The sequence below is a fragment of the Salvelinus fontinalis genome, chromosome 30 (genome assembly GCF_029448725.1).
Source record: "Salvelinus fontinalis isolate EN_2023a chromosome 30, ASM2944872v1, whole genome shotgun sequence".
Classification (NCBI taxonomy): Eukaryota; Metazoa; Chordata; class Actinopteri; order Salmoniformes; family Salmonidae; genus Salvelinus; species Salvelinus fontinalis.
The window spans coordinates 31,004,842-31,028,197 of record NC_074694.1 but is presented as its reverse complement, the minus strand read 5'-3'; the positions used below and the strand labels follow the sequence as shown (position 1 = coordinate 31,028,197).

Sequence of the window (23,356 nt, the reverse complement as noted above, 5' to 3'; positions counted from 1 at the left end):
AATTGGGAACTCATTCACGCAACCATAGACTCTCCTAGACAACTAAACATACATAGACAACGCTAGACATCTACACTCAACACAAACCCATATACTACACCCCATAACCCCTTTACCATATAAACACCCAAAACTAACAAAACATAAACATTCCCCATGTCACACCCTGACCTAACTAAAATAATCAAGAAAACAAAGAATACTAAGGCCAGGGCGTGACATAACCCCCCCCTTGAGGCGCGAACTCCGGGCGCACCATACACAGTCTAGGGGAGGGTCTGGGTGGGCTTCCCTCCACGGTGGCGGCTCCGGCTCTGGTCGTGGTCCCCACTTCACCACAGTCCCTAACCACCTCCTTAGCCTCTTCAAAATGACCCCTCTCCACATTAATCCCATTGCATTAAGGGACAGCTCCGGACTAAGGGCCAGTACCAGGGTAAGGGGCAGTACCAGGGTCAGGGGCAGTACCAGGGTAAGGGGCAGTACCAGGGTAAGGGGCAGCACCAGGGTAAGGGGCAGCACCAGGGTAAGGGGCAGCACCAGGGTAAGGGGCAGCACCGGACTGAGGAATGGCAGCTCCGGACTGAGGAATGGCAGCTCCGGACTGAGGAATGGCAGCTCCGAACTGAGGAATGGCAGCTCCGGACTGAGGGACTGCAGCTCCGGACTGAGGGACTGCAGCTCCGGACTGAGGGACGGCCCATGGCTGGCTGACAGATCTGGCTGCTCATGGCTGGCTAACGGATCTGGCTGCTCATGTCTGGCTGACTGATCTGGCTGCTCATGGCTGGCTGACTGATCTGGCTGCTCATGGCTGGCTGACTGATCTGGCTGCTCATGGCTGGCTGACTGATCTGGCTGCTCATGGCTGGCTGACGGATCTGGCTGCTCATGGCTGGCTGACGGATCTGGCTGCTCATGGCTGGCTGACGGATCTGGCTGCTCATGGCTAGCTGACGGATCTGGCTGCTCATGGCTAGCTGACGGATCTGGCTGCTCATGGCTAGCTGACGGATCTGGCTGCTCATGGCTAGCTGACGGATCTGGCTGCTCATGGCTAGCTGACGGATCTGGCTGCTCATGGCTGGCTGACGGATCTGGCTGCTCATGGCTGGCTGACTGATCTGGCTGCTCCTGTCTGGTTGGCGGCTCTGGCAGATCCTGTCTGGTTGGCGGCTCTGGCAGATCCTGTCTGGTTGGCGGCTCTGGCAGATCCTGTCTGACGGACGGCTCTAGCGGCTCCTGTCTGGCTGGCGGCTCTAGCGGCTCCTGTCTGGCGGACGGCTCAGTGGGCTCATGGCAGACGGGCGGCTTTGCAGGCTCATGGCAGACGGGCGGCTTTGCAGGCTCATTGCAGACGGATGGCTCAGATGGCGCTGGGGAGACGGATGGCTCAGATGGCGCTGGGGAGACGGATGGCTCAGATGGCGCTGGGGAGACGAGCAGTTCAGTCATCGTTGTGCAGACGGCAGACTCCTGCCGGCTGAGGCGCACTGTAGGCCTGGTGCGTGGTGCCGGGACTGGTGGCACCGGGCTGGAGACACGCATCTCAGGGCTAGTGCGGGGAGCAGCAACAGGACGCACAGGACTCTGGGGACACACAGGAGGCTTGGTGCGTGGTTTAGACACTGGTGGTAAAGGGCTGGAGACACGCACCATATAGCTAGTGCGTGGAGGAGGCACTGGTGGTACTGGATTGGGGCGGGGAGGTGGCGCCGGAAATACTGGACCGTGCAGGCGTACTGGCTCCCTTGAACGCCGAGCCTGCCCAACCTTACCTGGTTGTATGCTCCCCGTCGCCTGACCAGTGCGGGGAGGTGGAATAACCCGCACCGGCCTATGTAGGCGAACCGGGGACACCATGCGTAAGGCTGGTGCCATGTACGCCGGCCCGAGGAGACGCACTGGTGACCAGATGCGTTGGGCCGGCTTCATGACATACGGCTCAACGCTCAGTCTAGCCCGGCCGATACGTGGAGCTGAAATGTACCGAACCGGGCTATGCACGCGTACAGGAGACACCGTGCGCTCTACTGCGTAACACGGTGTCTGCCCGTACTCCCGCTCTCCACGGTAAGTACAGGGAGTAGGCGCAGGTTTCCTACCTGACTTCGCCACACTCCCTTTAAGGCCCCCCCCAAGAAATTTTTGGGTTGTACTCACGGGTCTCCAGCCTTGTCTCCGTGCTGCCTCCTCATATCGCCTCCTCTCGGCTTTCGCTGCCTCCAGCTCTTCACGAGGGAGGCGATATTCTCCAGGTTGATCCCAAGGTCCATCTCCTTCCAATTCGTCCTCCCAACTCCAGAAATCCTGTGTAGGTAGGTCCTGTTGCCGCCTTCCATGCCGCTTGGTCCTATGGTGAGTAATTCTGTCACGATCGTGTGGCGGATTGACGGACCAAAATGCAGCAGTTGGAAAATAAGCCATCTTCTTTTATTTTAAAAGATGACAAACAATAAACACGAAACACTTTAACAAAATAACAAAACGACCGTGAAGCTACAAACGTTGTGCACATACATACAGGCTACAAACATTCTACATAGACCATTACTCACAACCAATGAGAGCCTATGGCTACCCTAAATAAGGCTCCCAATCAGAGACAACCGAAATCAGCTGTCTCTAATTGGGAACTCATTCAGGCAACCATAGACTCTCCTAGACAACTAAACATACATAGACAACGCTAGACATCTACACTCAACACAAACCCATATACTACACCCCATAACCCCTTTACCATATAAACACCCAAAACTAACAAAACATAAACATTCCCCATGTCACACCCTGACCTAACTAAAATAATCAAGAAAACAAAGAATACTAAGGCCAGGGCGTGACACAGTATTTTTCCATCCAGATTGTCAGACCCCGGTGAGCTGGTAGGGATGATAGACAACAATCATTTTTTAATCTATTCCACACTGACTTTACGGAATTCAAAAGTACAATTCTCGTCTTTCATAATTTGGTCAGATATTGAAGGCAAGAACACAGTGGCCTCCATTATTCTTAAATGGAAGAAGTTTGGAACCACCAAGACTCTTCCTAGAGCTGGCCTCCAGGCCAAACTGAGCAATTGGGGGAGAAGGGCCTTGGTCAGAGAGGTGGTCAAGAACCCGATGGTCACTCTGACAGAGCTCCAGAGTTCATCTGTGGACATGGAAGAACCTTCCAGAAGGAAAACCATCTCTGTAGCACTCCACCAATCAGGCCTTTATGGTAGAGTGGCCAGATGGAAGCCACTCCTCAGTAAAAGGCACATGACTGCCTGCTTGGAGTTTTCCAAAAGGCACCTAAAGACTCTCCGACCATGAAAAAGAAGATTCTCTAGTCTGATGAAACCAAGATGTAACTCTTTGGCCTGAATGTCAAGCATTACGTCTGGAGGAAACCTGAAATCATCCCTACAGTGAAGCATGGTGGTGGCAGCATCGTGCTGATGGGATGTGGGAGACTAGTCAGTATCAAGGGAAAGAAGAACGGAGCAAAGTACAGAGAGATCCTTGATGAAAACCTGCAGAGAATCTGCAGAGATGAATGGGAGAAACTCCCCAAATACAGGTGTGCCAAGCTTGTAGCGTCATACCCAAGAAGACTCGAGGCTGTAATCACTGCCAAAGGTGCTTTAACAAAGTACTGAGTAAAGGGTCTGAATACTTAAGTAAATCTGATATATCAGGGGGTTTTCTTTATAAATTTGCTAAAATTTATAAAAACCTGTTTTTCCTTTGTCATTATGGGGTACTGTGTGTAGATTGATGAGGAAAAAATATATTAATTAATTTTAGAATAAGGCTGTAATGTAACAAAAAGTGCAAAATTCAAGGGGTCTGAATACTTTCCAAATGCACAGTATATTTGTAGTAAATGGGTGTATTGATACACCATCCAAATTGTCATTAATAACTTCACCATGCTCAAATGGATATTTACTGACTGTTTTTATTTTACCCACCTACCAATAGGTTCCCTTATGTGAGGCATTGGTAAACCTCCCTGGTTTGAATCTGTTTTTGAAATTCACTGCTCGACTGAGGGACCTTACAGATAATTGAATGTGTGGGGTACAGAGATGAGGTAGTCATTCAAAAATAATGTAAAACACTATTATTGCACACAGAGTGAGTCCAAGCATCTCATTATGTTACTTAAGCACATTTTTACTCCTGAATTTATTTAGACTTGCCATAACAAAGGTGTTGAACACTTGCAAAAAACATAATTCCACTTTGACATTATAGGTTATTGTGTGTAGGCCAGTGACAAAATATCCCAATTTAATTAATTATATATTCTGCCTGTAACACATCAAAATGTGGAAAAAGTAAAGGGGTGTGAATAGTTTCTGAAGGCAGTGTATATACTGTATATATACACTGAACAAAAATATAAACGTAACATGTAAAGTGTTGGTCCCATGTTTCATGAACTTAAATGAAAGATCCCAGAAATTGTCCATATGCACAAAAAGCTTATTTCTCTCTAATTTTATGTACACATTTGTTTACATCCCTGTTAGTGAGTATTTCTTCTTTGCCAAGATAATCCATCTACCTGACAGATCTGGCATATCATGGAGCTGATTAAACAGCATAATCATTACACAGGTGCACATTGTGCTGGGGACAATAAAAGGCCATTCTAAAATGTGCAGTTTTGTCACACAGCACAATGCCACAGATGTCTCACGTTTTGAGGAAACGTGCAATTGGCATGCTAACTGCAGGAATGTCCAGCAGACCTGTTGCCAGATATTTGAATGTTCATTTCTCTACCATAAGCTGCCTCCAACGTCATTTTAGAGAATTTGTCAGTACGTCAAATTGGCCTCACAATCGCAGACCACGTGTATGACGTTGTGTGGGCAAGCGGTTTGCTGATGTCAACGTTGTGAACAGAGTGCCCCATGGTGGCTTTGGGTTTATGGTATGGGAAGCTATATGCTAAGGACAACAATCACAATTGTATTTTATCGATGGCAATTAGAATGCAAAGAGATACCGTGACAAGATCTTGAGGACAAATGTCGCAAGGATCTGTACACAATTCCTGGAAGCTGAAAATGGCCTGCATACTCACCAGACATGTCACCCATTGAGGATGTTTGGGATGCTCTGGATTGACGTGTACGACAGCGTGTTCCAGTTCACGCCAATATCCAGCAACTTTGCACAACCATCGAAGAGGAGTGGGACAACATTCCACATGCCACATTCAACTGCCTGATCAACTCTCTTTGAAGGAGATGTGTCGCGATGCATGAGACAAATGGCGGTCACACCAGATACTGACTGGTTTTCTGATCCATGTCCCTACCTTTTCTATACGGTGTCTGTGAACAACAGACGTAGATCTGCATTCCCAGTCATGTGAAATCCATAGATTAGAGCCTAATTGATTTATTTCAATTGACTGATTTCCTTACATTATCTGTACATCTTTGAAATTGTTACACATTGCATTTATATTTTTGTTCCGTATGTACGGTACCAGTCAAAAGTTTGACACACTGACTAATTCAAGGGCTTTTCTTTGTTTACTATTTTCTACATTGTAGAATAATAGTGAAGATATCAAAACTACGAAATAACACATATGGAATTATGTAGTATACAAAAAAAGTGTTAAACAAATCAAAATATATTTTATATTTGAGATTCTTCAAAGTATCCACCCTTTGCATTGATGACAGCTTTGCACACTTGGCATTCTCTCAACCAGAATCACCTGGAATGCTTTTCCAACAGTCTTGAAGGAGTATCCACATATGCTGAGCATTTGTTGGCTGCTTTTCCTTCACTCTGCGGTCCAACTCATCCCAAACCATCTCAATTGGATTGATGTCAGGTGATTGTGGAGGCCAGGAGGTGTGTTGGGTCATTGTCCTGTTGAAAAACAAATGTTAATCCCACTAAGCACAAAACAGATGGGATGGCGTATCGCTGCAGAATGCTGTGGTAGCCATGCTGGTGGGGTGCGCCTTGAATTCTAAATAAATCACAGACAGTGTCACCAGCAAAGCACCCCCACACCATCACACCTCCTCCTCCATGATTCATGGTGGGAACCACACATGCAGAGATCATTCGTTCACCTACCCTGCGTCTCACAAAGACACGACAGTTGGAACCAAAAATCGCACATTTGGACTCATCAGACCAAAGGACAGATTTCCACCGGTCTAATGTCCATTGCTCGTGTTTCTTGGTCCAAGCAAGTCTCTTATTCTTATTGGTATCCTTTAGTAGTTTCTTTGCTGCAATTCGACCATGAAGGCCTGATTCATGCAGTCTCCTCTGAACAGTTGATGTTGAGATGTGTCTGTTACTTGACCTCTGTGAAGCATTTATTTGGGTGGCTATTTCTGAGGCTGGTAACTCTAATGAACTTATCCTCTGCAGCAAAGGTAACTCTGGGTCTTCCTTTCCTGTGGTGGTCCTCATGAGAGACAGTTTCATTATAGCACTTAAAGGTTTTTGCGACTGCATATGTAGAAACTTTAAAAGTTCTTGACATTTTCCGGATTGACTGACCTTCATGTCTTAAAGTAATGATGGACTGTCAGTTCTCTTTGCTTACTTGTACTGTTCTTGCCATAATATGGACTTGGTATTTTACCAAATAGGGCTATCTTCTGTATACCACCCCTAACCTTGTCACAACAACTATCTCATGATGCTGGTTGAGAGAAACCCAAGAGTATGCAAAGCTGTCATCAAGGCAAAAGGTGGCTACATGATTCCTTATGTGTTATTTCATAGTTTTGATGTCTTCACTATTATTCTACAATTTAGAAAATAGTAAAAATAAAGAAAAACCCTTGAATGTGTACGTGTGTCCAAACTTTTGACTGGTACTGTGTGTGTATATATATTTATTTATATATATCAGTAAAAGTACATAGTAAACTCATACACATTGTAAATACGTAAATAGAATGCACTATTTCAGAGCGTGACTTACCACTTGCATGCAAATATCAGACTGGGAAAAACTGGCATTCGCAATCTCCCCCTGTCTTCAAGCGTAGCCAATGACATAACAACTTATTGACTTGAACCAACCAATAGAAATACATAAACATTGAATACATATTTCGGCAGTGGCAAGTGGAAACATAACCAAACCTGATACTTCAGGATAGAGAGCAAAATAAAAGTCTGATGGAACATTTTGCAGGTGTTAATATCTGATAATACTATTGATAAATGGTTATTTAAGTTGTATTAATACAAGTAAGTATAATAAAGTTGGCATCCAATCATTTTTGCTTGGTAAAAACAAAACAAATCAGAAACCCCCCAGGTAGCACTTGCTCGTTATGGAAGAAGCTTGCTGTCTTGGCTGCCACCTTCCCTGCTGTTTTCACAGAAAGTATTTCTGAGAACAAGTGACATTTTATAATGAACATCAATGTCTAGCTTTAAAAAGAAGAAAAACATTATGAAAACTGAAAAAGGAGGAAGGGGGTTAAACTCTGTGGGTATTATTGGGGTAAAATATTAGCTTCCATTCTTTCATGACCTGCTACTACAGTATCTGAATGTGACTATGCAGTGCTGGAGGTGATAACGTTTGACTCCTGATTTAGTTTTGCATGTCTGAAGATAATGTACGAATGATTGCAAAGGGGCCTGGGGCAAGGGCAAAATAGGTCGCATGATCCCTGTCATTACCGAAGGCAACTGAAGAACTGCAGCCATTTCCTTCAAATTAGTACGTCACTTGCTTTCATGTTACACACAGCAAACCATTGCAAGCTTTTCACATTAGCAGTTTCTCAGAACTGACCTGTAACCTAGCAACCGGCTGACGTGTGGCTCAGAAGATGATTAAAGATATCTTCTTTGCCATTCTGAGCAGGAGCCCCTTTGATAAGACTCTTTCCCGACCAACCCCAACATTCTAACATTCAGACTTCCATGCCAGCAGCTCTCCCTAAATAATGAAATATGAATGGCCAAGCTGTTTTTGGCCTTTAAAGACTCATGGTTTGTAACTCGCTATTGCCGAAAACCCATTCTCACTGTACCATTTCAGAAGCTATAATTCATGAGGTACTGAAGGTTATTATGCTACACTTCACGATGCCAAGTAGCTGCTTCATGAAGCTCAGCAGTTGAGTTCATCAGGACAAGTGCACAGAGTTGCAACTGAAAATCTGAGGCGGGGAAATCATGGCAAATGCTTCCGCTGTGGCACGGCGGGACATAAGGCATCTACATGCTGGTATAAGGACATGGATTGCCCGAGCCTGTGGTAAAAAGGGCCACATCAAGCGAGCCTGCAGAAACAAAAGGAGCTCACGGAAAACATTAAAGACTGAAAACAAGAAAGAGACATTCCAACGAAAGAAAAAGGGACATGTTCACGCTGTTGAGCAAGAGAACACAGAGGTGAGTTACTCATCAGACGAGGAAGTCACTCAATATACTGACTGTTGCTGGGGGACCGCACGGCTACTATGTCTCTCAGTTGCTAGAGGCAACCAGTGTGAATGGAGATTGACACGGGGGCAGCTGTATCACGTGTCAGACCCAGTCTACAAAAATACACTGAAACACCTTCCACTTCAACCAGACTTACGCAAGTGAATCTGTTGCCGCGAGAGGCATCACTGAGGTCACCGTTCAATTAAACTGACAAACTGAAAAGCTGTCATTCTACTTCGTGAAAGGAGACTATCCATCCCTACTGGGACATTCGTGGGTGGAGACAATCACACTGGACAGCCATTAGTGTCTACAATAATACATGGAGACACAGATCTTACCCGCCATCTTAAAGAAACATGGAGGAGTCTTTAATGGAGAGCTGGGTTGCATGAAAGACATTACAGAAGCTTAACATTAAGCCAGACAAGAAACCAAAGTTTCTGAAATCACAACCCATAGCTATCAGACCAAAAGTCAAGGGTGACTTGGACACATTAGTCAAGAACAAAGTACTGGAGCCAGTTAGCATGAGTGAATGTGCAACACCCATTGTATCAGTCCTGAAGAAGGAGGGAATCAGGATATGTGGAGACTTTAAAGTCACAGTTAACCCTGTGTTGTCTGCTGAACAGTATCCGCTACCACACATTGACAACCTTTTCAAGGGCATAGCTGGGGGTCAAAAGTTCCACAACATAAAACTTTGCCAAGACCCTTTTCAGATGCAAGTAGATGAAAAGTTAAAGGCGCTGCTGACCATCGTGACACACACGGGGCTCTTCAAGTACTGTCGTCTACCATTTGGAATCACAAGTGCGCCAGCTCTGTTCCAGGGGACAATGGACCCGATCTTGAGTGGATTGCCAGGAGCACAATGCTACCTGGATGACATCCGCGGTACTGGAAAGGACGAAGAGGACCATCTACAGAACTTGAATGTGACCTTACAGAGATTGAAGGACTACAGACTGCGAGTTTGTAAGGACAAATGTGCATTCTTCCAATCATTGGTTGAATACCTCATACACGTCATCGCAGCTACGGGCCTCCACAAGGCTCCGTCCAATGACAAAGCTATCTTAGACATCCCAGCTCCTCAGAACGTTAGAATGTCCAAGACAACGTCAGCATGAGTTGCTACAGATGCTTTATCCCAAGCTCAGCAATGAAGCTGAAGCCACTGCATCCGTTTCTTTGTCAGAACAAAACATGGAAATGGACAGAACAATGCTAGGAATCATTCGTGAAAACCAAGGAAACACTACTGAAATCTGCGGCACTGACACAATTCAACGCTGCATTGCCCAGCCAACTAGCTTGTGATGCTAGTCCATATGGTGTAGGAGCAGTTGTGTCCCATGTCAGAGGGTTATACATGGAACCAATGTTCTCTCTAAGCTGAGCGCGTGCTCGGGCACCCAGCTCCCCTCGGACTGCTGCGTACAAGAAATATCAGCACGGCAGAGAAGCACAAGATCAGTTAACACTATCAATTTTTCGCTCTACTGTTGGAATTGTGATCAAATCAATGCAATATTAGCCACTTTCAATGTAACATACCGAAACAAAACTGCCTAATGACTGAGAATACTGAGGGCTAAATAAAGGGAGAGTAATCAAGGTGGTTGTTTCCTACAAGATGTGTGCATTTCTAGCCATCTTTGAAAAGAGTCAGGTTAAGAGTTTTTTTATGTCTTAAAGGGGCAGTGTTGTATTTTGAGACGGTCTTGAATAAGCCAAGTAGCCATTAGGCAGAGAGTAGCATAATTTGTCTGATTCTCTGTAATAATGGTATGGGAATAATAAATAAATGTTATTTTGTAAACTGTTTTTTTTGCATCAAACAACACATGTTCAGTCACCTCCTTGTCTGAAGGACAAGTGGATAAACAGGTTAATATTAAGCCTGGCATGTTTTTTTCAAACGTCTCATGGAATGTAGGCCTACATTAAACACCACATATTGGCTGATACTGTAGGCTGAATGATAGAACAGCTATTTCCATGTTATGAGATGCATGTTTTGCTTCGTATACGCTGGGAGTCAGGGTGCAGGTGCAGAATTTGAGTTTAAGAATAAGGCAGATTAACTAAACAGTAGAACGTTTAGCGTACTGAACGTGACCAAAACCAATACTGCCTAATGACTGAGGCTACTGAGGGCTAAATAAAGGCAGAGTAATCAAGGTGATGATGAGGTCCAGGTGTGTGTAATGATGGGAGCAGGTGTGCATTATGATGGTGCCAGGACCGGTGGTTAGTAGATCGTTTAGCTTGTCTGTGCAGATTACGATAGCTGATGTTGCCACCATTGTCTGTTCCTTCATGCAAGTTTCCACACAGATGAGTTCCTGCAGATAGCACAAACGGGATGTCACATACTGCAGTCGGCACGCCCAGACTTATGATTAAGTCACACAAGACAAGCCTGCATCAGCAAAAAAGAAAAAAAACCACTTGCATATAAAAATGGACAATTCTCTATCTAAAAACAGCATTGTATGTCCACCACAACAACTACGACATCAGGTTCCGCAAGTCAGAACTGCACTGCAATGCAGATGTCAGTACAGTCCGGTTGCCTGCTGTGAGGAAGGAGCGTTATCCTTCCGCCATCACCGAGGAAACCAGTCTTGCAACAGTTACACTCAGGTCATTGTGCAGTGGTTCACATTAAGGAAATCGCACAAAGCTACTTCTGGTGGTCTGGATTGGATGGAAGCATTGAGGAGAAAGCATATTCCTCATGTCAGAAGGTTCGCAATGTACCACAACTTCTACCTCTTCATCCGTGGGATTGGCTAGAGGTGTGGCAATGCATAAATGTAGACTTCGCAGGTCCATTCGAAGACAGAATGTTTCTCGTGGTTGTGGATACTGATAGGTGGTGGCCAGAGGTTGCCATCATGAGGTCTACTACTGCTGAGAAGACCATCGAGAAGCTTGGAGAAGTGTTTAGTAGGTTTGGCTTGCCACTCCAACTTGTTAGCAACAACGGACCGCAGCTGTCCCAAGAATTGGCCACGTTCCTACAGGTGAAAGGCGTATAGCACATCAGATCCACCCGTCACATAATTCGTACAGACCATGAAACACTGCACCAACGCTTGAACAGTTTCCTGCTATTCTACAGGAACACACCTCACGCAACAACCAAGGGGTCGTCTGTATAGCTACTCATGAAGAGAAAGTAACGCACAAGCTTCAACCTACTCAGACTGGTCCTGTGTCCTACACTGTCCAGACTGCAGAGGATGTCATCTGGAAAAGGCACATAGATCAGTTACTGCTGAGTAAAGCTACATTGACAGAAACACCAGTCGTGAGTGGTCCAGAACTGTTACACTCTGTTGTCACCTGGGGGCTCACAGTCAACTTTTCAGGACTGTTGTTCATAATGGTTACAATTTAAGTCGGCGGGGAGAAGGTGTGGTGTATTGGGGGGGTGCCGCAAAGCATCATGGGTGTTGTATGTGTTCTAGACCTAGCACGCTCCAGATAAATGGTTGAACTGATTCCTGTCTCCTGTCTCATCATTATTGCATTTTTATAAAGGCGTGGTTATGAAACCCACGAGACATAACAGTATTGTTTGAAGGCAGGTAAGTGCTAACTTTTCCCTTAGGCCCAAACAGTTCATTCTACTTTACGTCACACACCAGTGTGTGTACAGTACTGCATTCCCTAATAGAAAGAGTCAACAAAAACGCAGCGCTTCAAAAGCACTTTGAATTATTTCTTCAAAGCTTATAAGAGGGTAATAATTTCTCCTGAGTCCCATGCATCATCTGTACTGTGTATACCGGTATGCGCCACATAGGCAAAGGCACAATCTATTTTCATAACACTACCTGAAGGTGTAATTTGCAAGTTCTACATAGATTGCCTCCCATTGCATTATTGCTTTCTTCATTTTCCTCCCTCTTTCCATCCCTCCTCCTCATGCCTCTCCGTCTCATGGCGCTTTGTTAAGGCCCTCCAATAACTGGATAAAGGAGACACCAGGGAGACGGAGCTGATGAGAGAGAAAGAGAGAGAAATGGAGATAGCTGAGGCATCATAACTTATACACCACCACGATAAAATGAACCCCTCCTCATGATCCTTTTATGGTGTCCGTGTGTGTGCGTGTGTATGTGTGCAGTTTGCACATGTCTGGGTACAATGGATGGGTATACAGTATATGTGAGACTGCAGAATGAGCTGTAGAGTTGGGAAGGTATTTAGGAAGGAGGTGGGTGGTGGAGAAGACTGCTTTGAAAAAGTTAGAGAGAATGACTGTAGATTTGAGAAAATGGAGGGAAAAGAGGAGCAAAGCAGTGAACACAAAACACCTGACTGCACTCTTGGATGGTTCAGTATAAAAGTCTTTATTCTACAAAATTGGGGTTTAAAAAAGAAGAAACTACTATTTGAGATCTCCAGAGTAGCTTATTTTTGATTATACTGATTTAAGTATTACAGGACAAACCTATCTATTTGGTGTAGGGTTTCTCTTCTCTTTAAGACAGAATAAATCTTTCTTTTGACCCTTCTCACTTCGTTCCTCATTTCGACAGGAACATTCCCTCCTTTCGACAAGTGAGATCAATCTAGAACTCAACTTGCTGGCTGGCAAGATTATGTCTGATGAAGGTCTCTGACCGAAACGTCACAGTATGTTTAGAACTTTGGATCTACAAAAACAAGATAAAACTTGCATTTAGATCTGCAGTAGCAGGGCCACCCCAGCTAGGGTCCACTTGGAAGGGTTCTCTTTGGTCTTGAGGTTGAAGGTCCATACATAGGTGGGTCCTCTCTGTCTGGTCTTGTAGACAGGACACTGGTAGACGTAACGCACCTCCTGCTTGTCCACAGGGATGGCTCTGATGAAGATGACGGGCATGGTGGGGGTCAGTTCCTTCAGACGTGCATCCACCATCATACCAGCCTGATGGGAGAGGGAGAGAGGACAATGACATGGTCTTTGAGAAAAAAGTATCTCATATGTACACTTTTCTTCAGTGTAGGCGGCCTTAGGACAAACAGGAATATTGTGAAAATTAAGTATTACCATATAACTAAAGCAATTTTATTTCCTGAAGGTTGTTTTTGGTAGAACTGAATTAAATCCTTCTTAAACAATACAGCAAATGTAATTAAATTAATCTGACTGAGTTGGCAGAAGGACACTTTAGGGGCTCAATATTTGGGGTACCCTTGAACAGTGTGTGAAAGTCACTATAAGTCTGAAGTTATCCTGTCTTCTCCTGCCTTTCAGAGCAGACTTTCCAAACACGCTCAAACAGGAAACAGAGCGGTCCATCTCACTAATTAATCCTCTCTCCACTTAGTGTCCAGAAGACAGAAGTTCCACCACGAAGCTAGCTGACTCCAGGAAACAAATGTAAATCCTAATGACTTTGGAGGAGAAGCTTGGAGGACGAAGAGACAAAGCCACTTTATGACATCCGTCTGAATTACAGCCCTAATTGCATCAGCAGTCTGTACATTCTTTTTGTGTTCTTTTACACATTGATAGCTTTATGTGTATTTAGGTAAATAGGAATAATGAGGGTCGTTAAAGACGCTGTCCCATCTCATTGAAATTCATGACATATTATCATTTCTATCTTCTTGAAGGTGTATGGGGTTGATATAAATGTAAAAAGATAACAGCAACCGTCACCATTAGGAGAGAATAGATATTTATTTGTTGCAAAGACAAAACTGGCTATAGTGTATCTTATTAATAAGCTACTGTACTTCCACAGATCTAAGTGAATCTGAACAACCCTTTAACTGGAACAGAATATGGACAAATATGACCTTGGCATTCTTAGCAATCTACACACAATACCCCATAATGACAAAGCAAAAAACAGGTTTTAAAAAATGTTTGCAAATGTATTAAAAATAAAAAAACAGAAATACCTTATTTACATAAGTATTCAGACTCTTTGCTATGAGACTCGAAATTGAGCTCAGGTGCATGACTGTAAAGCCCAACACATACATGTAAACAATCTATAAAGCCCAACACTTAAACTACATGGCCAAAAGTATGTGGATACGTGCTCGTCGTACACCTCATTCCAAAATCATGGGCATTAATATGGAGTTTGTCCCCCATTTGATGCTATAACAGCCTCCACTCTTCTGGGAAGGCTTTCCACTAGATGTTGGAACATTGCTGCGGTGACTTGCTTCCATTCAGCCACTAGAGCATTAGTGATGTCGGGCACTGATGTTGGCCAATTAGGCCTGGCTCGCAGTCGACGTCCTAATTCATCCCAAAGGTATTTGATGTTGTTGAGGTCAGGGCTCTGTGAAGGCCAGTCAAGTTCGTCCACACCAATCCCCCCAAAAAATGTATGTATGGAACTCGCTTTGTACACAGAGCATTGTCCTGCGGAAACAGGAAAGGGCCTTCCCCAAACTGTTGACCCAAAGTTGGAAGCACAGAATTGTCTAGAATGTCATTGTATGCTGTATGGTTAAGATTTCCCTTCACTGGAACTAAGGGGCCCGAACCATGAAAAACAGCCCAGACCATTATTCCTCACGATTCATCACTCCAGAGAACGCGTTTCTACTGCTCCAGGGTCCAATGGCGGCGAGCTTTATACCCCTCCAGTCGACGCTTGGCATTGCGCATGGGGATCTTAGGCTTGTGTGTGGCTGCTCGGCCATGGAAACCCATTTCATGAAGCTCCGGGCGAGCAGTTCTTGTGCTAACATTGCTTCCAGAGGCAGTTTGGGACTCGGTAGTGGGTGTTGCAACCAAGGACAGACAATTTTTACAAGCTATACGTTTCAGCACTCCCGTTCTGTGAGCTTGTGTGGCCTACTACTTAGCGGCTGAGCCGCTGCTGCTCCTAGACGTTTCCACTTCACAATAAGAGCACTTACAGTTGACCGGGGCAGCTCTAGGGCAAACATTTTACAAACTGACTTGTTGGAAAGGTGTCGTCCTATGACGGTGCCACGTTAAAAGTGACTGAGCTCTTCACTACGGGCCATAGTACTGCCAATGTTTGTCAATGGAGATTGCATGGCTGTGTGCTTAATTGTATACACTGGTCAGCAATGGGTGTGGCTGAAATAGCTGAATACACTAATTTGAAGGGGTGTCCACATACTTTTGGCCATGTGGTGTACATACAAACAAAATATATAAACCTATTTTCCAGTGTTGTAGTAATACGGTCTCGAGACCACATATTGAGTGTCTCGGTCTTGTCTCGTGTCGAATACATTTGTACTAGGTCTTGACTCGATCTCGGACAGTGAGGACTCATCCTTTCTTCCCGAGACCAGCGGAGTAAAAAACTCATTATCAGCTTCCATTTAGTCAGCCCTAAAACCGCTTCGCCAGGCCAAATATATACACTCCTTTCTTGAAACATTAATACAGTATCTTAACAGCCTTTATGTCTATTATAGACATGTTTGTGCAGTGGTGTACCTATAGGCCTTCAGTGTGTGAGAGGTTAGTACAGTGGTGTACCTATAGGCCTTCAGTGTGTGACAGGTTAGTACAGTGGTGTACCTATAGGCCTTAAGTGTGTGACAGGTTAGTACAGTGGTGAACCTATAGGCCTTCAGTGTGTGACAGGTTAGTACAGTGGTGAACCTATAGGCCTTCAGTGTGTGACAGGTTAGTACAGTGGTGAACCTATAGTCCTTCAGTGTGTGACAGGTTAGTACAGTGGTGAACCTATTGGCCTTCAGTGTGTGACAGGTTAGTACAGTGGTGAACCTATAGGCCTTCAGTGTGTGACAGGTTAGTACAGTGGTGAACCTATAGTCCTTCAGTGTGTGACAGGTTAGTACAGTGGTGAACCTATAGGCCTTCAGTGTGTGACAGGTTAGTACAGTGGTGTACCTATAGGCCTTCAGTGTGTGTGACAGGTTAGTACAGTGGTGTACCTATAGGCCTTCAGTGTGTGTGACAGGTTAGTACAGTGGTGTACCTATAGGCCTTCAGTGTGTGACAGGTTAGTACAGTGGTGAACCTATAGGCCTTCAGTGTGTGTGACAGGTTAGTACAGTGGTGTACCTATAGGCCTTCAGTGTGTGAGAGGTTAGTACAGTGGTGACCCTATAGGCCTTCAGTGTGTGAGAGGTTAGTACAGTGGTGTACCTATAGGCCTTCAGTGTGTGAGAGGTTAGTACAGTGGTAAACCTATAGGACTTCAGTGTGTGAGAGGTTAGTACAGTGGTGTACCTATAGGCCTTCAGTGTGTGAGAGGTTAGTACAGTGGTGTACCTATAGGCCTTCAGTGTGTGACAGGTTAGTACAGTGGTGTACCTATAGGCCTTCAGTGTGTACCAGGTTCATGGTTCTGAAAGGACAGCAACCGTAATACCAGTGTACTCATGTAGGAGTGCACTTTTTGTAAAAAACCAAGGGCCAGTGGTGTAGTGGAGGCTATTTGTAGGTATAAACCGTATACAGACTTGTATTCAGTGGGCATTGCGTATACTCACTTCTTAATCCCTACTGATGCGTATCAAAGTAGTGTAGTGGAGGTATACTACTTATCAATTACGTACTACAATAGAGAAATCATACCTACACAATCAGTAGCTTACACAAACGCAAAGCACGTGAAATATATTCACATGCGCGCCGCACACACAGCCTAGTTTCAGAGGAATATCATCCGCAGGCAGCAAGTGTGCAGCTCTCAACTGGTTTTGGCATGGAGCAGCTCACAGAAGAATGACATTGGTAGGGTAGGAAAGACGTTTCAACTTATGATATCTAGCAGTAAATGCTAACTAAGACAACAAAGTTGAAAAAGTCTAAACTGAAAAAGTTTAGTCTGAAGTGTTGTTTAGTAGGCTATATGTGATGTGCAATTGTCATCATGCCCTGTTTGCATCAGGGGCGTAGACATGGATGGGCCTGGGAGGACAGAGGCCCACCCACTGGTGAGCCAGGCCCTGACAGGCCCATCCAATCAGATTGATGTGGTTTAAGCATTGTTGTGGACTTAAATACATTGGTCTATAAAAAAAAAATGATTGAGAGTGTATATCTGAAAAATTGGTTGGAAAATTCATTTAAAAAAACAGGAAAACATGGGACTTTTCACCCAGGGTGGCTTTCCTTCTTCTGGCGGGCCATTTGGGAACTTTTTGGCACCATTTGAGTATACCTCCTTCTCCAGGAACCACTATACCACTGCATAGGGCCAATGGAAAGACAGCATTCACACACAGCATGATGTTAAAGGATAAGCAGTCCATGAACTCAGACATAATAAGCCAGTAGGTCCCAATCATAAGAATACAAAAACACAACCATTAAGCATTTCCCAGTCGAAATATACAACTATTACTTCCCATTGCAAAAAAAGACGTTTCACGTTTGGCACACAAAGTATCCAGTCACCTAAAGTTTAAAGTGGAACTGACAGCGTTTTAACTACTTTTCAGATATGAAACAAACAGACAATCATAATATCAGTCAAAAATATCTAATTCACAGTTAATGCTACAAAATCAACTCCATGAGAGGTTTTAAAAATAGGTTATATTGGATTCAACGTTCCACGACGTACACAAGGCATTGTTGGCAGAATAAATGGATGCAGTTCAATGCACGATTCATTTAATTCACCAATACATTTCTTGGTAGTCCAAAAAATATTTGCTATCAGGTTGTAAATCACAGCTGGCCAGGTACATTGTTTGCTGCCTCCATTAGGGATGCACTGTTTCAGTTTCAATGACTCAATATTCTGGACAAAAATTGACGAATGTAACTAAGGCTGGGAATGTCAATACAATCAAACAAGCAAGGACAATGATCCCAAGTAGGTCATAACGTGGCTAATAGGCTAGCGTACCTATTTATGTAGCAACGGAGCCTAACATTAGCTAGATTGCTAGGAGGATGGCATGTCATGCCATTGAAGGATTGGGTGAGTGATTACATTTTTCCTCTCATATCGTTTTCGGTAGATATACACGGCTAGAGATACAGGTGTCATTTGGTTAGCTAGCAATAACTTTATCGACAGTTATCCAGTTAGCATATTTCTTGAGTTTGCAAATTCACTCTGGCTATCTACTCCGATTTCAGAGCACTCTCATATGAGTGTGCCAGAGTGCAGAACAACTGATGAATTTAGGAACACGCAACACCTGCTGAATATGACCGGTGTCAGTAAACGTAGACAAAAAAAGTAATAGTTAAAAACGATCTAGATAACATGTAAACAGCCTAACCAGCTCTGCTATGGTGAGTAAAATGGTCAGAGTGAGGGTTCTCTCATTTGTGTCTGGAAGTAGCTAGCTAGCAAGCTAGCCAACTTTAGCCAGTTAGCTTGGGTCATTGGTCAGAACATGCATGCATTGGCAGGCAAGCTGCAGAAGGACGAGGAGGCTACAATTTACCATTGCTTATTATTGCAATTTTGACGGCCAAATAGATGAAAAAATTTGAGAGGTTTTATCTAATGTTCCTTCATTATATTTTAGCTCGTCTTGCTCTGGCTAGAATTAGTAGTTGATCTTGCTGTTAATGATGTGCATAACTGAGGGACAGAGAGCCTACCTTTTCATGGTTGTTTGACCAAATGTAAGAGGACCCCCAAGGTGTTTACATATTTGCAGAAATCTATTCCGGTGTATTTTGTTAGTTTTGGCGAATGAGTTATAATTATCTAAAGTCGTGCTGTTGCAACTGCCTGTAAACATACAGTCAAGTTCAAAGTGAATGATGGCAGGGCGGTGTGGCAAATGGCTTGTTTGCATAAAGGCCTACTGTAGCTCTGATTGGCTATAGCGCATGGGTCTGTGTAGACCGGTCCTGGACAAGACAGCTGTTTTTATTCGGTTTTATTTACTACAGTGTCTATTACTGTCCAAACACAAGGCTGCTTTACCACTCTATTTTGCTATCAAAGTTTCACAAATGCCTTAGTATACGTAATTCCCAAATATTCTAATAATTTATGAAAATGTGAAAATGACCATATCTCAGTAGTCACTTGATTACCCCCCGGGAGTGTATATGAACAGATTTGAATAAGATTTCATGTTGCTGAAATGCTGTCAGTTCCACTTTAAATGCAACAATTTTTCACACACACAACTTATTTTCAAAGAGATGGCTGACACCTGCTGCAGCCGCTGCAATCTAACCAACAACAAAGCTAGCTAGCTAGACCATGGGAAAACTATTGCTCGCTATTGCGCAGTGACCTGTTAGCCTTCAAGATGGCAGAAGTTTCCATACGTTTTTGTAAAAACGGTCCCACCCATTAAGTCAAAATGTGATTGATTGATTCCACTGTCACTCCAAAATGTTGCCCTTATACAGTTGAATGGCAGATGCCTTTATCTAGCTTCTGATAGCCTAACCAATGGCTGACTGAGTTAGCTAGATTTATCTAGGGTATAAGTGGCGGGTTGGGGCTTAGGGGATAAGTGGCGGGGTGCGAGTTGGGGCTTAGGGGATAAGTGGCGGGGTGCGGGTTGGGGCTTAGGGGATAAGTGGCGGGGTGCGGGCTTAGGGGTTAAGTGGTGGGTTGGGGCTTAGGGGATACGTGGCGGGGTGCGAGTTGGTGCTTAGGGGATAAGTGGCGGGGTGCGGGTGGGGGCTTAGGGGATAAGTGGCGGGGTGCGAGTGGGGGCTTAGGGCATAAGTGGCAGGGTGCGGGTGGGGGCTTAGGGGATAAGTGGCGGGGTGCGAGTGGGGGCTTAGGGGATAAGTGGCGGATTGGGGCTTAGGGGATACGTGGCGGGGTGCGAGTTGGTGCTTAGGGGATAAGTGCCGGGGTGCGGGTGGGGGCTTAGGGGATAAGTGGCGGGGTGCGAGTGGGGGCTTAGGGCATAAGTGGCAGGGTGCGGGTGGGGGCTTAGGGGATAAGTGGCGGGGTGCGAGTGGGGGCTTAGGGGATAAGTGGCGGGGTGCGGGTGGGGACTTAGGGTATAAGTGGCGGGGTGCGGGTGGGGACTTAGGGTATAAGTGGCGGGGTGCGGGTGGGGACTTAGGGGTTAAGTGGCGGGGTGCGAGTGGGGGCTTAGGGGATAAGTGGCGGGGTGCGGGTGGGGTTTTAGGGGATAAGTGGCGGGGTGCGAGTGGGGGCTTAGGGGATAAGTGGCGGGGTGCGAGTGGGGGCTTAGGGGATAAGTGGTGGGGTGCGGGTGGGGACTTAGGGGTTAAGTGGCGGGGTGCGAGTGGGGGCTTAGGGGATAAGTGGCGGGGTGCGGGTGGGGGCTTAGGGGATAAGTGGCGGGGTGGGGGCTTAGGGGATAAGTGGCGGGGTGCGGGCTTAGGGGATAAGTGGCGGGGTGCGGGTGGGGGCTTAGGGATTAAGTGACGGGGTGCGAGTGGGGGCTTAGGGGATAAGTGGCGGGGTGCGGACTTAGGGGATAAGTGGCGGGGTGCGGGTGGGGACTTAGGGGATAAGTGGCGGGGTGCGGGTGGGGGCTTAGGGGATAAGTGGCGGGGTGCGGGTGGGGACTTAGGGGATAAGTGGCGGGGTGCGGGTGGGGGCTTAGGGGATAAGTGGCGGGGTGCGGGTGGGGGCTTAGGGGATAAGTGGCGGGTTGGGGCTTAGGGGATAAGTGGCGGGGTGCGGGTGGGGTCTTAGGGGTTAAGTGGCGGGGTGCGGGTGGGGGCTTAAGGGATAAGTGGTGGGGTGCGGGTGGGGGCTTAGGGGATAAGTGGCGGGGTGCGAGTGGGGGCTTAGGGGATAAGTGGCGGGGTGCGGGCTTAGGGGATAAGTGGTGGGGTGGGGGCTTAGGGGTTAAGTGGTGGGGGGCGGGTGGGGGCTTAGGGGATAAGTGGCGGGGTGCGAGTGGGGGCATAGGGGATAAGTGGCGGGGTGCGGGTGGGGATTTGGGGATAAGTGGCAGGGTGCGGGTGGGGATTTGGGGATAAGTGGCAGGGTGGGGGCTTAGGGGATAAGTGGTGGGGTGGGGGCTTAGGGGTTAAGTGGCGGGGGGCGGGTGGTGCTTAGGGGATAAGTGGCGGGGTGGGGGCTTAGGGGATAAGTGGCGGGGGGCGGGTTGGGGCTTAGGGGATAAATGGCAGGGGGCAGGTGGGGGCTTAGGGGATAAGTGGTGGAGACAGACAACCAACAGCATAAACATAAACACACACCCTTCCCATCCCCCCACTATCATCTTTAGATCTTTATTATATACACATAGAGAGTGCTACTGTGTATTCCCCCATCTTTGATGTCCGCATCTCCTGAATAAGTAGCTTGGCTCATTCATATACATGAGCTGGTTTATCATAAATCTTTGACTTGTACAGCTGCAGCGCCAGAGCCGGGCTCCAGATGGAGGGATGCTGCTCACACTCCCGTTCACACTCCGTTACACCCTGACACAGTGCTGGCCCAGGGCTGAGAGGAGGAGTGGAGATGAGAGGAGCCAATATAAGTGCAAGACAGAAGTTAGGAAGAGAGTAGAGGAGAGAGGAGGCGAGCGGAGCGGAGAGGGGGAGAGGACACTTTTTCATGCTTTTCTGACTGTCTCCATCGTTGCCTGCCTGCCTTCCTCCCTCCCGGACTGCCCGCCTGTCACCCTCGCTACTCATCTCTCAGTCTGACTCTCTGCCTATACCCCTGTCTGTCTGTCTGTCTGTCTGTCTGTCTCCATCTTTTAATAAAGAGAGAACACAGCAGTGCAACTCATAAGGATGATTAAAGTGTGCCAGTGCATACTCGACACATTCCCTAATTAACAGGTCTACTGGGACCCTGCAAGAGAGCTGGATGCATACATATAATTTAACGAAAGCCTGACTGGCACACTCACGCACACAGTATTCCATACTACAGTAGTAACTGAAGTAACCTTGAGATAAACTTTAATTGAACAAATAACTACTTTACCCTACCATCTCTAACCATGTATGAACTGTAAAGCGTCTTCACACATGCAGTGTAGGGGGGACACCTATATACACACACAACACGACTATGTCACGCTTAAGTCACTGATATGTCAGCCACATGACTCCTCTATGAGGTGACATCCCCACCTGTGTGTCCCAGCAAGCTCCCTCCACGTACAGTCCATGTACGTAGGCCCCCTCTGACATACACAACTCTCACTAGCTATGTCACCTTTGTGTCATCTATATGTCACCTATATAACCCCTCTCTGTACCTGAGTGTCCCAGCGTGCTCCCTCCATGTACAGTCCGTGTACGTAGGCCCCCTCCCTGGGAGGAGTGCTGAAGTCCTCTCTGTTCTTTTTGGTGACGTCACACTGCAGACACATCCTGTCCAGAGGCCACTCATTCCTGACAGGAGGAATCATGGGAACATCATGGAATGTTGTATCACAATCACCTGGTGATAAGTAGTATCGTGATAACAGCTTTTATCGTGATAATTGACAGTGGGAATTCCAGGTACAAGGTGAATTCTATTCTCACAGAAAAAGCTGTTTTGAAATGAGAAAAACTGTACTTCTCACATTATTTTAAAGCGAATAACAATTTTGTTTCCATTATCTGATCATATTTGTGATCGTGCCGAGCCTGCGTTAGCACAAGTATCATTGAATCCACTTTTTCAAGCTATATTTCTGCAATATCGATTATCATGCCAACCTACCTGCGAGCCATAGCCTGCATGATGGCTGTGAGAAAGGACTGAGGGTTGAAGAAGCCGGCCAGCCAGACGGCTGAGGGCAGGATGAAGTCAGTGGCCCAGGCCTCCAGCTCCTTGATCCTCCCCAGCAGGTCAGTGAACCACAGGGCCAGGCCACACATAGACGGATAGGCCCGTCTGGTCCACGACTCTGGGACCAGGTCCAGGAAAATGGCCGTCTGGAGACTCTCCATGTCACTGGTCATAGTCAGCTCTCCCTGAGAGGAAGGAATCAGAAAAAGCGATGGGAATGAGATTCAGAGAACGTTTATTGTCAGTCAATTATGGAATAAGTTTGTG

General features: G+C 46.0%; 1 protein-coding gene across 1 annotated transcript in view; it reads right to left on the bottom strand.

Annotated features, from left to right (window-relative positions):
• Nucleotides 1-12,773: 12,773 nt before the first annotated feature.
• Nucleotides 12,774-23,356, bottom strand: part of dnah9 (dynein, axonemal, heavy chain 9) — a 130,601-nt gene continuing 120,018 nt past the window's right edge. Inside the window, exons 74-76 of the mRNA XM_055890440.1 lie at nt 23,021-23,274; nt 22,569-22,704; nt 12,774-13,374 (exon numbers count right to left, since the gene is read on the bottom strand). Coding sequence (XP_055746415.1) covers nt 13,147-13,374; nt 22,569-22,704; nt 23,021-23,274 — 618 coding nt within the window. The 3' untranslated portion in view covers nt 12,774-13,146. The remainder of the gene's footprint in view (nt 13,375-22,568; nt 22,705-23,020; nt 23,275-23,356) is intronic.